General features: G+C 40.0%; 1 protein-coding gene across 15 annotated transcripts in view; it reads right to left on the bottom strand.

The window, feature by feature from the left end:
• The window catches only part of Dmd (dystrophin), a 2,486,572-nt gene that overhangs the window by 85,642 nt on the left and 2,385,225 nt on the right, over positions 1 to 15,705 (bottom strand). For all 15 annotated transcript variants that reach the window (XM_004850043.4, XM_087189971.1, XM_087189973.1 and 12 more), the window contains 2 exons: positions 14,164 to 14,238; positions 1,126 to 1,327 (listed from right to left, as the gene is read on the bottom strand). In XM_004850043.4, coding sequence (XP_004850100.2) covers positions 1,126 to 1,327; positions 14,164 to 14,238 — 277 coding nt within the window. The remainder of the gene's footprint in view (positions 1 to 1,125; positions 1,328 to 14,163; positions 14,239 to 15,705) is intronic.

The following is a 15,705-nucleotide window of genomic DNA, read 5'->3' as shown; positions in this document are numbered from 1 at the left end:
TGTTCTCTAAGAGAGGAAGATGAATGGAGGTGCCAAACTGAAACTTTGTAAAGCCTTATTAAAACACAAAACAAAACAAAAACTCTTCCACTCTCTGAGGAGCTGAGTTGGCTGCATTAGGGACTTACATTCCTTGTATTTGGCTTATCAATTTATAATGCCTTGCAAAATTCTACATATCAGCTAGGACAATTCTTTTTTTGGTACTGGGAATGGAACTCAAGACCTTGTACTTCCTCGAGAGGCAGGCGCAGTGCCACTGAGCTTAAATCCCCAGCCCAGATAGGACAATTCTTATCTGGTGACAGGTGTGCCAGTATCTCCAGGAGGATAATGGCCCCTGCCAGTGGGAGGGACCACCCGAAAGCAGGTGGAGGATATCCAATGTTTACAAGCAAGAAAGGGAAATAACCAAGGGCTATAGCTGACCCATTCCAAGACTGGAAAAACAAGTATCTCCGGGTTTTGTTTGTTTTCCGATCTGAGAGCAATCTTCTTTCTTGCTGTTACCTCATAGTTTATCAGGTATTTTTCAGGTCATATAAATGCAGAAATGATTTATCACAGAACAATATTAGGTCCACAGCTTCTAGGATCCTATTGCTTTATTCTTTTAACTCATAAGCAGATCTTTTTTTAGCATTCTGATTACTTTTGATACTATATCAGGAGATTTTCTCCCTTTTTGCTGGCCACTTTTAGTTAACTTCTAGTGAGTAGTTACTATAATAAAGAATTTCAAGAATATGCTTATTCTTCTTAAAGTATGTTCACTTAAAAGGAACTTGTAGAAATCCAGATATTACTGTTGTCATTATTTCATGTTAATATTTTATTACGCTAAAGTAGTCTAATAACTTGTATCCTCTTTTAAGGATATAATCCTCTTTTAAGGATTATTTCAGTTTCTTTTTTATTAGTACATATTTACAGTACATAATTAATACATCATGGGGAATTGATAGGTATCATATATGGATTCTTTTTACATTCCATTCCCTTCACCTCCCTCCAGTATCTCCCATCCTCAGAACCCCTTCCCATCTCCACAAAGGCTCTATTGTAATGCTAATTACACCATCCTAGTTCCCTGTGACAGGCTGCAAAAACAGTTGCCATACTTACGTATCATAAACATTCAGCAGCCAGTTGAGACACATATCCACACAGAGAGGGACATTGACTAAATTGTTGTGCTCTTGCTCCAGGCGATCATAAATAGTGGTCAAACAATTAATGATCTGCAGGATATCCATGGGCTGGTCATTTTGCTTGAGGTTGTGCTGGTCGAAGGCATCGCATGCAGCAGACAGGCTCAAGAGATCCACTGCAAAAATGTTCAATCACAAGTGATTCAAAGCATGAAATTCTCCTGTCCCTATCCTTCTTGCTTTTGTAAACCCCATTTGACAGGGGTTCTTGGGCTTGGGTTGTAGCTCAGTGGTTCAGTGGCAGGGAGTCATGTGCCTAGCATGCATGCATGGAGTCCTGAGCTCCAGCCCCAACACCATTCCCCCCGAAATGTTCTGCCTTCCTCCTTCAGCTCTTAGTTGGTGCATCTGATGCAGGATGAGGTTGTTCTCAAATCTCATGAGCACTGGAAGACGGGGACAAAAAGTTCCCTTCCCTGAAACACTTGGAATATTTTAAATTTAAGGGAACCTATCCTATAATATGTAAAGTGAGTAAAAAAAGTCAATGATTCTGAAAGAGATCCTGACAACCCTTTCTTGTATAGGTATTCCAGAAGGTCAGTTAGATGAATCTGTGTGGTCAGGGTTCTGTAAACCCTAGCTATGCATTTGTAATCATTATACATTTCTCTCCCTGAAAAACCAGTCACTTCAGTATCCCTCTGCTGCTTTAAAATCAGGCGAGAAAATAATCAACGTCACTAAAATTTTCTACAGGCAAATGGATGCCAATGAACGTCCAATTTTCAGGCCTAAGGCTCATTTATTTCTCTTTTAACCTTTAAACTCTATTTTAAAATGACTTTTCAAGTCCTCTCTAGAATCTTCTAAAGTGGGGGAAGTCCTCTGATCAGAGGTAGTACTTATGCTAAAAGACAAAAATTTAACAAAAGTGCAACTTTAACATTGTCCTACATCTACAAATCACAAGCCTTATCCCCAAGAGTCAGGCAAAGATGCTTCTCTATAAAGCCAGCTTATTAGGCAACCTGGAAATGCAACAACATTGCTTTTATATAACCTCAGACACCTAAGCTCTGGTTGGAATGCTTAGTCCTTGGAGACAAAGAATCAATGATGATTAAGTATATCACTCATGCATCTCAGGAAAGGGGCACTACAATCATAAATGCAACTTCAGGTAAACAGGTCATTCCAATCTGTCAACAGCTTTCCCCATAATAAAGAAATGGAAATTTCAGGCTTTAATGTACCTTCCTAGTTACTTGTGGCTGGTTGTAATTAAATACTAGGAAAAAAACAAAAATAGTGGTTAACGCCTATGTAGGTTAATACCTAGGTACAGCACATTTTTCTCTTTCGAAAAAGAAAATAGAAAACTGTTGTTTCTCTGGAAGCATGAAGGAGACTTGGTGGCAGAAACAAGAGGTGTTTTCTTTTCCACTCCTGTCAGTAAAACTGTTCTCATGGACAAGTTTCCCTAAAATGTCCTAGACTAGCACTGCTCCCATGGAAGGAAAGGTACTTCTCCTTTTCCTCTCTCTTTGTTTTTACAGGGCTGGGGATGGAATCTAGAACCTCACACGTGCTAGGTAAGTGCTTTACCACTGAGCTACATACCAAGCTCCTTTTTATTTTAAGACCTTATCTCACTAAGTTGCCCAGGCTGGCCTCAATCTTACAATCCTTCTACCTCCACATCCCAAGTAGCTGTAATTATAGGCATGTGCCACTTATGCCTAGCTTTAACACGTTTCTTTATATAGAGAAGGAAGCTATGTATTGGTAATTTGAAGTTTTTCTATTATTCACTTTTTTGTTACTCTGCTCAATCATACTAAATATTTTGTTTTAGATCCAAGGACATAACAACTAATAAGTGAGAATTTTTAGACTCATTTTTTAGTAACAGTCTAATGTACCCATGTGACAGACACAACAGCAAAATTACGTGAGTTTTCTTTTACTGGGTTTAATCTATTTCCTACAGGTAGATGGGAAACATACAGAACAGAAAATGTGGAATAAAAATAGCTCCAGAGGGGAGCAAGGCAACTGCTCTGAAATAACATGAGCAGAAGACGACACTGGAGAGAAATAATGTGCGGCCGGCACTGCTCAGACCGGATGTGGTTAAATATAAGAACAATCCATCGCAGAAGACTGAAGAACACAGTTCCCAAAACAAACACAGCAACCTGAATCTTGTTTTCATGGAACAGTATGTATGTGTGTATGTATGCATGTACAAATGTATGCATTTAGATTTTCTGAGACAGGTCTTGCTATGTGGCTTAGCCTAGTCTTGAACTCAGTATGTAGCCAGAGCTGGCTTCCTGCCTCAGCCTCTGAGTTCTGAGATTACAGGCATGTACCACCACATTTGGCTTCAAAAATATTTTAATGGGGGGCCAGGGATTTAACTCAGTGGTTCTGGCACCTGCCCCGGCAGCGCAAGGTTCCGAGTTCAATCCCCGGTACCAAAAAAAATATACACACACATGCACACACACATTAATGGAAGATAATGCTACAGCCTTTGACATCACTAAAGAAGAACCATGTGGTGGTGGGAGTGAGAAGGAAGGAGACGGGCCAAAAAATGACTGGTCCTCTAGGATCCTCTTTGCTGTACAGAAAAAGAACAATGAGTGGGAAGAAAGACTTAAGCCAAGGATCCCACCAATAGCTCCTGAGGCTTTGGTTGTACCTAATCATCCTCTCAAACTTCTAGATTTGGGCCGGGCATTTAGCTCAGTGGTGCCACCGCCTGCCTCGCAAGCGCAAGGTCCCGAGTTCTATTCCCAATACCAAAATAAAAACCAAACTTCTAGATTCAAAGGTGGACACATATTATAATGGTGGAAGAACTGTTGTGTGTCTGCGAACTTTTCTTGCCCAGGCAGGAGAAGGTAGGACGTGGCTAAAATTGCCAGGGAAAGTAGTTAATCCCAGGACACATGCACAGAACAGTTCTCAAAGCCCTGCACATGGACTTCTCTCGAGAACTAGAGGTTTTGCATAGGATGACCTAGACATGAAGCCAGGTTGGGAAATATAAAAAAAGACAGCAGCCATTAAGCTCTCAATATTGTGTCTCTTGAAGACAGCCCATGCTTGCCTGTATTTTTTTTTTCTTTTCCTACTTTTACTTGGCCCAAACTCATTCTGCAGAGCCTGTTTTTTCCTACCTTTAATAAATGTGAAACTTTGTCACCATTTATGCTTGTTTCAATCAATTCTTTGTTCAGGAAAAAAAGAACCTAGAAACCACCTCAAGAAAGAGACTCCAGCACCCAAAACCCAGTAACTGTACTTGTGGAAAGAGGAGACTATTATTGATATCACGCCTTTCTACAGGGAGCTTCCATTTATGGATGAAGAACTTGCCAAGTAAACCTCTGCAATGCAAGAAAGTCAATGTACTTTGAGGTAGTTACCTGCGCTATTAAGGGTTCATCTCAAAGAGTGGAATTAGCATGACATGTTCTGCTAAAATATCTGCACAGCCCAGTAGTGAAAGCAGTGAAAAGAAGTGACTTACTGTGTTGGAGTGTAGCCCTGGGTTACAAGTTATTCCATTTCCTGCTAATAGGAACAATGACCATTTTTGCCTGGACTTGGAGAGATCAGTGAAAGTCACTGAGGTTTGGGACTGGTCAAATAGGAAGGATGTGTAGAGGGATATAAGAAACTCCAGCTGAGACTCCAGTGTGTGTTCCCTAGCTTCTACAGGTTTTGTGCTTTGATCCAAGTGACAACATGGATCTTGATGTAGCCCTTGCAGAAAGAGGACAATTGGAGCTTGGACCTGGCCTCTCTGGCCCCTAAGCTGAGAGGTAGCCTGTGATGCACATCCCTGATTCAGTGTTGTTGGTTTATTGTATCCTGTTCCTAAAATGTAAATTTGCGAGCATTGTTTAGCAACTGAATTGTCTGACACCATTAGCGTAGTTAGCACTAGAAGTGAGATTGTTTGTAAGACCACTAACTCATTCTTTGCTAAAAATATGACCAAGGCATTATTTAGGGAAAAAAACAAAGATGATTCTGATAAAAGGGATGAACATGCACCCCAATCCTGATTGTCAAGCTATCCCTGGTTTGAAGTAGCAAGGGCTCTGGAATTGGTTACCGATAATACAACTTCCTAGTAGAATTTGGAAGTGACAGAACCTGAATCTGAGGCGCTAACAAACAGGATTAGAAGGGAACTGCAAACTGATGCCAGGGCTGATAAAAATTCAATCACTTGGGTGCTTGTTAGCAAAAGTTTAAAGTTCAGAATCTCCTCTGGTAGCGCTTCACTCTCTCTGGCCTGCAGGTGGAGTTCAAGCCAAAGGAACCTGAGCAACAGTCACTTTTGACAGATGGGCTATACATGTGAGGCCAATTACAATTTTAAAAATATTCAAACTCAGCTTGGTGGTGCATACTTGTAATTCCCAGCACTCTGGGAGGCTGAGGTAGGAGGATCCTAAGTGTAAGCCCATCCTGGGCAACTTAGCATCGTAGTGAGATCCAGTCTCAAAATACAAATATAAAATAATGGACTGGGGATGTAGCTCAATGCGAATATCCTGGTTGCAATCATCAGTGTGTGTGTGTGTGTGGGGGGGTAATTCAAGCAGGTAACTCACAGATGTTCCCTACTTGACCACAGTTTCCTTTTTCAATGCCAGACCTAGTTGTTCCTGGACTGGGCTACAAAGAATAGCCTCAAAGGCTGGTGTTATTCCACAATAACATACTGTGATGATTAGTTGGAACTAAAGTGCAAAAAGTCCACGGAGATCAATGGGATGGATTATGTCTGCACCTTACCTAATTGGGGCTGTCATAAATGTTTTGCTGCCTAGAGGGCAGAATAGCCCAATTTCTCTGCACTGCTCCAATCTGATCCCTTATCATTGGGAAAAGACTAAAGGGAAGCCCTGCATGTCTTCTTTTACTTCCAGCTAAACATGGACTAGCCTGCTGGCTGAATCCTGGCACCATACTTTGTATAACTAGTGGGGAAGGTTTGGATTGAAATTAATGGCAAAGGAAGAAAGGTGAGATTGTTGCTGCGAGGAAGGAAGCCACCAAATAAGTTTTGAAAGGGGGAAATGGAACATAATATTGCTGCCTACAAGAATAATGTGTTCCCTTAAGCTTTGACTCAGATGCCATTCAGGGTAAAAGGACCCTGCTAAAAACTCCCCCTTTAAAGAGGCAATAAGCGATCGAAGCAGTTGGTCAACCTATGAATGAAAAGGTGGGAATTCTGGCTGGGACTCTGACTCCATGCAGCAATAAAGAGGCTGTCTTTGGTTCTTGTTTCCTAGATATATCTGTTAATAAGCATCTGTGTTAGAAAGTACTCCATGGGAATATTTACCCAGTCAATCTCGAGTATAATGATTTATAACACTCTGAATGGACACCACTGTGGCCATTAATTATGATAATGAAGGTTTAAGAAAGTTAGTGGCTATGTGATAGAAGGTTTGTATGCTCATCTATCATAATATTACACGTAAAAACCCCCCGGCTTTCTGCTCCATTACTGTGTGTGAATAGTTATACATGGGTGCAGGGATAATTGGGTCACTGAGAGAATTAAAATTAATTTAGTGGACCTATTTTCTTGACGTTAAAAAGCCAGAAATTTTATGTGGATGGTTATGAAAATTTCTATGGCATACCCAAACCAAATTCCATGCAGGAGTGACTACTATTCAGGTGATTTTAGCTAAAAGACAAGATTCTTGTGCCTCAAATGTATTTCTTAGTTACAGCAATGTCCAACAATATATCTGGTGGACAAAGTACACTAGATCACTTGAAATAAAAGAAATGCAGAAATTAGGAGTTGGGCTAGGAATATCTGGCCAGGTAGAATTTGGTTTGAAGAAGAGATTAGGCACAAGGACACTTTGAGAGCAACTAATTACAGGAGGAAGGATAAGAAGAGCAGCTTGCCTAGAATGACAAGAAGCCTTAGCCTCCCAAGTGCTGGAGAATGGAACCTACAAGGTGTTCTTTAACAGCCTAGCATCACGACTGAGGGCCAACCATTATTTCCCTAACACACACTCATGGGCATTGGAAAAATTTTAGAACAAGCCTATGGTATTTCCCCCGGGAAACAGATAGTTAGGACCCTTCTCTTTGGGGCACCAATATCTGTCAAACTATACACACAGAGAAAATTAGTTTGACTATGTCCTCAAGATCGACCTCTCTTTTTCTCCTTTTCTCTTTGTGCTGGGGATTGAACCAGGGCCTCTGCACTGATCTGTATCTCCAGGACTTTTTAAAATGTTTTATTTTGAGACAGGGTCTTGCCAAGCTGCTAAATTGTCCAGGCTGGGCTCAAACTTGCAATCCTCCTGCTCCTGCCTCAGCCTCCCAGAATGCTGGGCTTACAGTTGTCCACCGCCATGTCCAGCCTCAAGATGTTTTTAATGGTGAAATAAGAGATATGGCCTCTAATGTACGTGGAAAATAATACATGCTATATGGAAAAGTAGATTTGTGTAGGGGGGAGTGTTACAGTTTATACCAAGATGTCCCTCCCCCAAAGCCTCATGTGCTCATAGGAATTTGGGGAGGTGACTGGATCATGAGGTGTGACACTTATCAGTGGATTAATCTACTGATGAGTTCACAGGTAAATGTGATGTTGGGCGGTAAAGGCTGGTTGGAGGTGGGTCACAGGGACCCAGAAGGGTCTGTCTCCTTACCTCTTCCCTTGATTATGTTCTGCTTCTATTGGCCATGCCATGAGCTCTTTCTCCTCTTCGATGCCACTCTGCCATGCTGCCCTGCCTTGATGGCAGCCAAGTATGGACTGAAACCTTTACAGACTGTGAGCCAAAATCAACCTCTCCTTCCATAACTTGTGGGTGCTGGGTATTTTGTTCCAGCAACAAGACAGTAACTAAGACAAGGGGACAAAATAATTATGCTGCGTCCTAGGACCTCATGTTGTGAGGCAGTCTGTGGCTGTGGCTCCATATCCTACCTTCAATGCTGTTGTTGTACTGTAGCCTTTTCTGGCAATACACTGTAGATGTGTAGTCCATGTTACTGTGGATCCTGTGAGTCTTACTTTAGTAACTGAACCCTAACTAATGCCATCGTTAGTGCACTATCAAAAGGTGAGGGGCATTTACATAAAAGGGACAACATTTTTCCTCTGGTTTGTCAGGGTGAAGGCAGAAACCGGAAGTTTCAACTTCACTCAGACAATTCCAGGCTATACCAAATCTCTGATGTGTGATTTAGTTGCTGAACAGAGGCAAATTATTCTTGATTTCTTGTTGTATGCAGAATGTCACATTTACCAACTGTAGTATATTTACCCCTATGGCTTGGGCTCTCTCCACCCCCCACACACTAATAAACTAAATATATTTCCTTTGTTAAGAGCATTTTCACTTCTGCTCTTAGAAGTTGGCCATACATACATTAATTTTAGAAGCCATACTCTTATGGAATGTCATCAGAACAACAGGAGAAAGAAAAAGCTTAGATTATTATCTTTCTTCAGTTTTCACCAGAGCATCAGCCATATGAAACAGCTTTAAAATCCTTCTTACCAAGATTTTCTCTTTGTCTCTGCTTTTCTTTCAAGTTTAATTTTCATTGACAATACACTGAAAGACACTATGGACTTAGGCAACATTAAACCAATTACAAATTGGGGCCATCATAGCCCAGTAGTGATGCTCTTGACATAATTATCATGTTCTCCATCACGGATAAAACTGTATTATTCAGTATTCCACAATATTGAAACTCTGATAGGGAAATCAAAAAATAAGATCAAGGGCTTAATAGAGGTGGTAGTGCATATTTTCAAAAACATCTGTAATTCATACTCTTCACTGGCATCAGGAAATCACTGAGATAACATCATTAATTTCCATCAAATTAAGAGTTAGTAGAAGGGCCTTTTGTAGGAAAAGCTAGACAGGGCAAGTTTTATTTGCCTATACCACAGACAACAGGTCTTTATCATGGCTTTGCAGACTTAGAAATGACAAAAGGCTGGAAGATAAACCTAAGCAAATATAAAATTAAGAGGAAACTCTTAAATCATGTATTGAAAAGTTACTAAGTAATGTAACCACACTTTCAATAATGAAAGGATTAGTGAATTCTTCACTCTCTCTTCTTACTATGCAAGGTGCCCTCTTGGAATTCTTTAAGAGTTCAGTACCTAATTTAAATAAAGACATCTTAATTTTGCTATCTTTCAATTTTTTTCAAATATGAGAAGTCATGCTCCAAGAGAAAATGCTGAGAATTTGAAATGTGTTTTAAAAGTAAAATTTAAAGAAATCATTCTACATTCACAGCCTGACTTTATTCCGAGGTGTTCACCTCAGATGTCCAACATATTTTACAGTACCAAATTCCTCCATTTGTGCAATGTTTCTCAGAAGTTTTAATATAGATTGAAATGATAGGCATATATATATAAAACATATATAAATATAATTTTCTTTAAACAGGAAAAGTGAATAATGTCTAAGGCCAAGGTCAAAGGATGGTTATGGAAAGAACTCATTTTCAGAGATTATAGATATTTTTGTCTAGTCTATCTGAGAGCTTTTTTGCAGTGTAACCCGAAACAGCTGGTTATCTCTTTGAACTTTAGGATCTTACAGGAATATTCTATAGCACTAATAACCAGTTCATCATTCTTCTTTTATCAAAGGAAAGCAGTATCTATGGAATGGAGCAGGGTCAAGAGAAGAAAAACCAGCAGACAACTCTGCATTCAGTCCCGACTCCATCTCACCTCAGCCTGCTTTGTGCCCACTATGGTACCTTAACAGGTCCTTAAGGAAATCCTAGGCCCAGGAACATTTACAAACCACTTGATCTTGGCAGCTAGATAGCTGGAAAATTATAATTCCGGGCTATAAGCTCTAAGGAAATGGAAATCTCCATTGACTTTCATCATGCATTCATTCCATGAAAACACTGGGCCCTAGTCTGCGCCAGGTTTCTTGTCAAGCATTGGGAAAACTAAGATGAAGAGGAAAGACCTACCCTCTCTTTCCAAATAATTCTGCTTCTAGCACATTTCCATTTCTGTAAAAACCCTATACCAGTGACTTCTTGATTATCTTATTGCTAGCCTCTAAAGAGGACCTAGTTGAACTCCTTCATTCCTAAAGACTTGGTGGCCCAGGTTCACAGTCCCCTTCCTTCCTCCAGTTCAGCCTCCAATTCAGGATGACATCAACATTGGCATAGGTGACTTGTGCCCCACTCTAGCCTCTCAGTCCCTTAACTTCCTACTTCATCTCCCTGGAAGTTCACATCTACTCGACCTCCGTCAACTTCTCAAAGGGTCATACCCTAGACCAGTGATGGCCAACATTTTAGAGCTTTCAATGATACAAACAGCCCACTGTGGCACGCGTGCCACAGGTTCACCACCAATGCCCTAGAACTTACCATGTGGAACCATTCAGGCTCAGTGATGCTCAAAAAATGATTCCCCTTCCCGACTACAACTTCTTGACCTTCAGTTCCTTCACTACCTCTTGTTCCACCTCCCCTGAACAGTTGTCTTCTAGATCTGTGCACTTCTCAATTACCTGCTGCCACCCTAAAGTCACACCCAAGCCCACACAAAACATACTTGACACACAACATTCTAACCATGCTTTCATCCCAATCCTCACTTCTTGGGCCCAGCTGTCCTCTGCCTAACTTGGGACAGAGCATCTAGCTTCTGACTGCAGGGTGTATTTGGGGAAAATTATGGACTATTATGGAACCCCTATGGACTCTGAATTGCATAATACTCATTTCCAACTAAGCCCTACAGAGATAAACCCAATCTCAACTTTATCGCCTTCCACTGTTAAACTGTTCTCAAAGGGACTCCTCCACTAGAGAGAAAACAGACACCCTTATATAGATGTCCCTCACCTGCCTGCTACCAAGTTTCATAGTGACCTGGGCCTACACATATTTTTCCCTCTGCCCCACCTATTATAGTGGAAGGGAGGTGTCTCTTCCCTATCTTGGGCTCTAGATCACCTGCTCATATCCTCTGAAAATGCACATTTTGTCATCTCCTGAGCCAAATATTTTTACCTTACTCTGTTTTCTCATATTCATATAAATACATGCAAGTATCTCACAAACTCCTCAGTCTCCTTGAACTAATTTCTCCAACAATGCTCCATACACCAACCATCTTTATATACCCACTTTAACTCTCAGTAGGCCACCTCCACCATGCCTCTAAAGTCTCACTGAATTACTAAATCCAATGGGCACTGTTCCCAACTTATTCCCAATATCCCAGCAACATCTGACCGCAATGAAAGATCCCTTCTTTCTTTCCATGCAGTGTCACTACAACCTCTTGGGACTTTCCACTCCCTGCTGGCCACTCCTTTGAAGTCCTTCTTGTAAGCCGCTCATGCTGTTCTAAATAACTCTTCTCACCCTACAGCCTCCCTGAGCCATCTCATCCTCTCCATAGTTGATTGAAAGCAGCATCTAAACCAGGCACGGTGGTACATGCCTATAATCTCAGCGCTCTGCGAGAATGAGGAAAGATGATTCCAAGTTTGAGTCCAGCCCAGCTAACTTAGTGAGACGCTGTCTCAAAATTTTAAAAAATAAAAATAAAAATAAAAGTTGGGAATGTATTTCAGTGCAAGGCCCTGGGTTCAATTCCCAATACAAAAAAAAAAAAAAAAAAAGGCAAAATATCTCCATGCTGATGATTCCTACATATTATTTGTAGATTTCTCCTCAGTATCACACTTTCATATCCAGCTTGATCAGGCAAGTCCACCACTCAGCTAATAGCCCAAGCCAAGAAGCTAAGTGTATTTCTTGATTCTCCTTCACCCATCATTCCTTTTCACCCACCACCGAGGACTAGCAAACCTATCTCCTAAATATTTCTAAATTCTCTCCACCACTTATCTCCACTCCTAGTTTGCTAATTCAGGCCACCATATTACTGGATTCTACTTCTATAACAGGTCTCTTGCCTGTCAGTCACACAACCTCTCAATCCATGCTTGGTTTCACAGTGAAAATTATTTTTCCAAATGAAAATCTGATCATGTCATCCACTGGCCAAAATTCTCCAGTTACTCCCCACTGACCTCTAAATTCTTTAACTTGGGTTTTAAAGCCTTTCACAATTTGCCTCCTGCTTCTCCCTCCAGCCTAATATTTCACAATAGAACTTCATGGAATTCTGTGCTTTCACCACACTGAGGTATTTTCAGTTTGAGGGCAACATGCTTTGTTTGTGCTCCAGGCCTCAGAACACAAGTCTCCCTTCTGACTAGAAGAGTCCTCCTAGAGTGAGCTCTACTTACCCCTCTGGACTCAGCTCACCTAGACATCAACACTTCAAGCAAAGCAAACCTCCTCTGAACCCCATCCCACACAGCACCCCATTATTCCTATGACACAGATAAATAAGCAATGCTGAAATTATCTTTTACTTTTCCTTAGCGCTCATATAGCCTAAAAATAGTGACAATATTACCTTAGGTTTTCACTTCAGTCATGGACATTCTTTTTTTTGGGGTACCAGGGATCAAACTCAGGACCTTGAGCTTGTGAGGCAGGTGGCAGCACCACTGAGCTAAATCCCCGGCCCAATCATGGACATTCTTGATGACTTTACATGTACATCTGCCTCTATCTACAGATTTCATACACTCCCTGGGTATTTCTTGTTCCATTGTAAGTTCCTTCACGGTAGGGACCATGCCTCTGTTTCATGGATATACCATCAATGGACATAGGCACTCAAACAATATTATACCATAAACCACTTTTTAAATTTTGAAGTACTAGAGATTAAACCCAGGGTATTTGCACCAAGCTATATATCTCAGGATCTCAGGACCTTTTATCTTACTTTTTTTTTTTTCTCGGTACCAGGGATCGAACTTGGGTCCTTGAGCTTGCCCAGCAGGCGGCAAAACCACTGAGCTAAATCCCTGGCCTTATCTTACTTTTCGTTTTGGTTTGTGATAAGATCTTAATAAGTTACTAAATTGCCCAGGCTAGGCCAGAACTTGTGATTCTCTTGCCTCAGCTTTCCAAAGTACTGGAATTACAGGCATGCACCACCATGACCAGTTTCACTTTGTTGATAACGGAGTACATATATAAATTACCTGATGAAAAGACAGACCTGTGTAATACTTTAGGACTTCCCCACAGATATATAATAAAAAACGGAGAAAAGCAATCTAGTCATTTTTCCTCTATCACAGCATTCATCTAAATATTAACATTCAGACATATTTGTGAACTTGGTTTGGATAGGATAGTCATAAGCTTCTATTACTAAATATACTTGGTAAGAAGAAGAAAAATAGAATGGGGGGATATAATATAAGTTTCATAAAGATAATTACGGACACCAATGCCACTGATTGGAAATAAGAAATCACCAGTGTCTTATCAATTTAACATCAGTAGCTGAGGAATACTCACGGGAATAATTCTAAATATAATAGTGGAGGTAAACACTAGGCCAAAGGTAGGTACTTCCTTGTTTTCCCAAAAATAAGACCCAGCTACAAAATAATTAGCCTTGAAAACTAGAGATCAAAAATACTGGCCTCAATCAGCTTAACCTTGCCTTACCTGCCTTCCAGAGTAGCCACAGAGCAAGGGAATAGTGATGGCAGCTAAGGCAAGGACAGGCTGATGGGGCTGGCAGTTTCGATCTCTGGTTTTCAAGGCTGATTATTTTCCAGTTAGGTCCAATACGGGGGAAAAAGGGATTTTTTTTTTGGTGGTACTGGGGATTAAAGGCAGGAACTCATGCATGTTAGGCAAACACTACCACTGAACAAGATCCCCAACCCCAAGACACTTAAAGAATGAGTTCTATGTTGCAACAGGCCTTGCACAAGCTAGTTCACCCCTGTTCAAGGGAAAGATACCTATAATCCACTTCTTTTTTTTTTAAGTAAACTGAATAAGATCTTTAAGTATTAATACTTACAGCAAAGGGCCTTCTGCAGTCTTCGGAGCTTCATGGCAGTTCTATAAGCTGAGAACCTGACATTATTCAGGTCAGCTGAAAAAAAAAAAGGGGGAAGAGACAGAGATCATGTTATTTCACATCAAAAAGCACAGACAAAAGCCCCCAGTGATCTACCAACAACTAACAACTACAAAAATGGGTTACCAAAAAAAAAAAAATCTTATGTCTATGTTCCAAGCTTTGGATGATGAAATTCTGTTCATCTGGGGTTATAAGGAAAAAAATGTTTTTGCCCTTTGACAACCAGGAAGGCTAAATTCATGCGGTCCTCGTTCCCAAGAGTGAAAGAAGGACAGGCATTGTTTTTCTTCCTAGACTGTAATCTAGATCCATTGTAGTGAATCTCTGCATACAAGATCAAAGAGAACAAGGAATACATGCCCGAAATACCTATAAGAACTTAGCCAACAACCAAATAGCAATATAATGACTTTTCTGGTTATAAAAGTGATGCATGAAAAAAAAAGTTTATGCATGCTCACTTTGGAAAGTGGTAAAATTAAAGGAAAATATAACATTGAGTAAACAAATCATCCTTAATCTTGTAATCCAAAAGATATATACTGTTAACATTTTTAGCATTTTTTAACTTGACATGTGTATTTTTGTGTATTTTGAAATGCAACTGAACATAAAATAAACTGAAGTATTTTTCTTTTTTTAAGCCAACATAAAATTGTAATATATTTATCATGTACAGCATTATGTTTTAAGGCCTACATATACACCATGGAATGGTTAAATCTAAATCTAAATTAACATGCATTACCTCATAGTGTTATTATTTCTATGGTGAGAACACTTAACATCCACCTTCTAAGTATTTTTCAAGAATATAATATATCATCGTTAGCTATAGTCACCATACTGTAGAACAAATTTCTCGAACTTATTCCTGCTAACTGCAATTTTGTATTCTTTGACCAACAACTAGTTTTATATTTTAAGGCACAATCACTCTAATATTCAGCAGAGAATAATAGCTTGACAATTTATTCTACTGTTTTCTACATTTATCCCTCAAGTCCCAACTAAAGACACCTACCAGGAAGCTATATTCAGATAATGTCCTTAAGCTTAGGTTTGATATACCCTTGGCTATATTTCTTTTCTAGTGTTTCTGTGTATGTTTGTTTCAAAAACCCAGCTCCAAAAAGCTCCTTGAAGAATCTCATCACCTACTCCTGTCATACTTCCCAGCAACCTAATACACACTCTCTCAAAAAGCAGGTGTAATACAGATAGGAGACTGACTGAAAGGCTGAATGAATAAATGAAAGGAAGAATGAAAAACTGACACATTTTAAATCAAAAATCATGGTAAACATGATTAACTGCCCTAATCAAAGGGCACCAATAAAACACTTCTAATGGGGTATTAACAAAAGACAATAATTTAATCCATATCCAAGTCTCTTGGGGCAACATTATTAGCTTCATAGTTTCTACAGAAACTAAACATAAAAGCCTCAATTTAAATTAGGGGGAAGAAAACAATGG

Source organism: Heterocephalus glaber, unplaced genomic scaffold, assembly GCF_053883595.1.
Source record: "Heterocephalus glaber isolate CG9 unplaced genomic scaffold, H.glaber_assembly_v1.0 deba00001547, whole genome shotgun sequence".
Lineage (NCBI taxonomy): Eukaryota > Metazoa > Chordata > Mammalia > Rodentia > Bathyergidae > Heterocephalus > Heterocephalus glaber.
The sequence above is the reverse complement of the archived record's forward strand: the minus strand, read 5'-3'. Positions and strand labels throughout refer to the sequence as shown.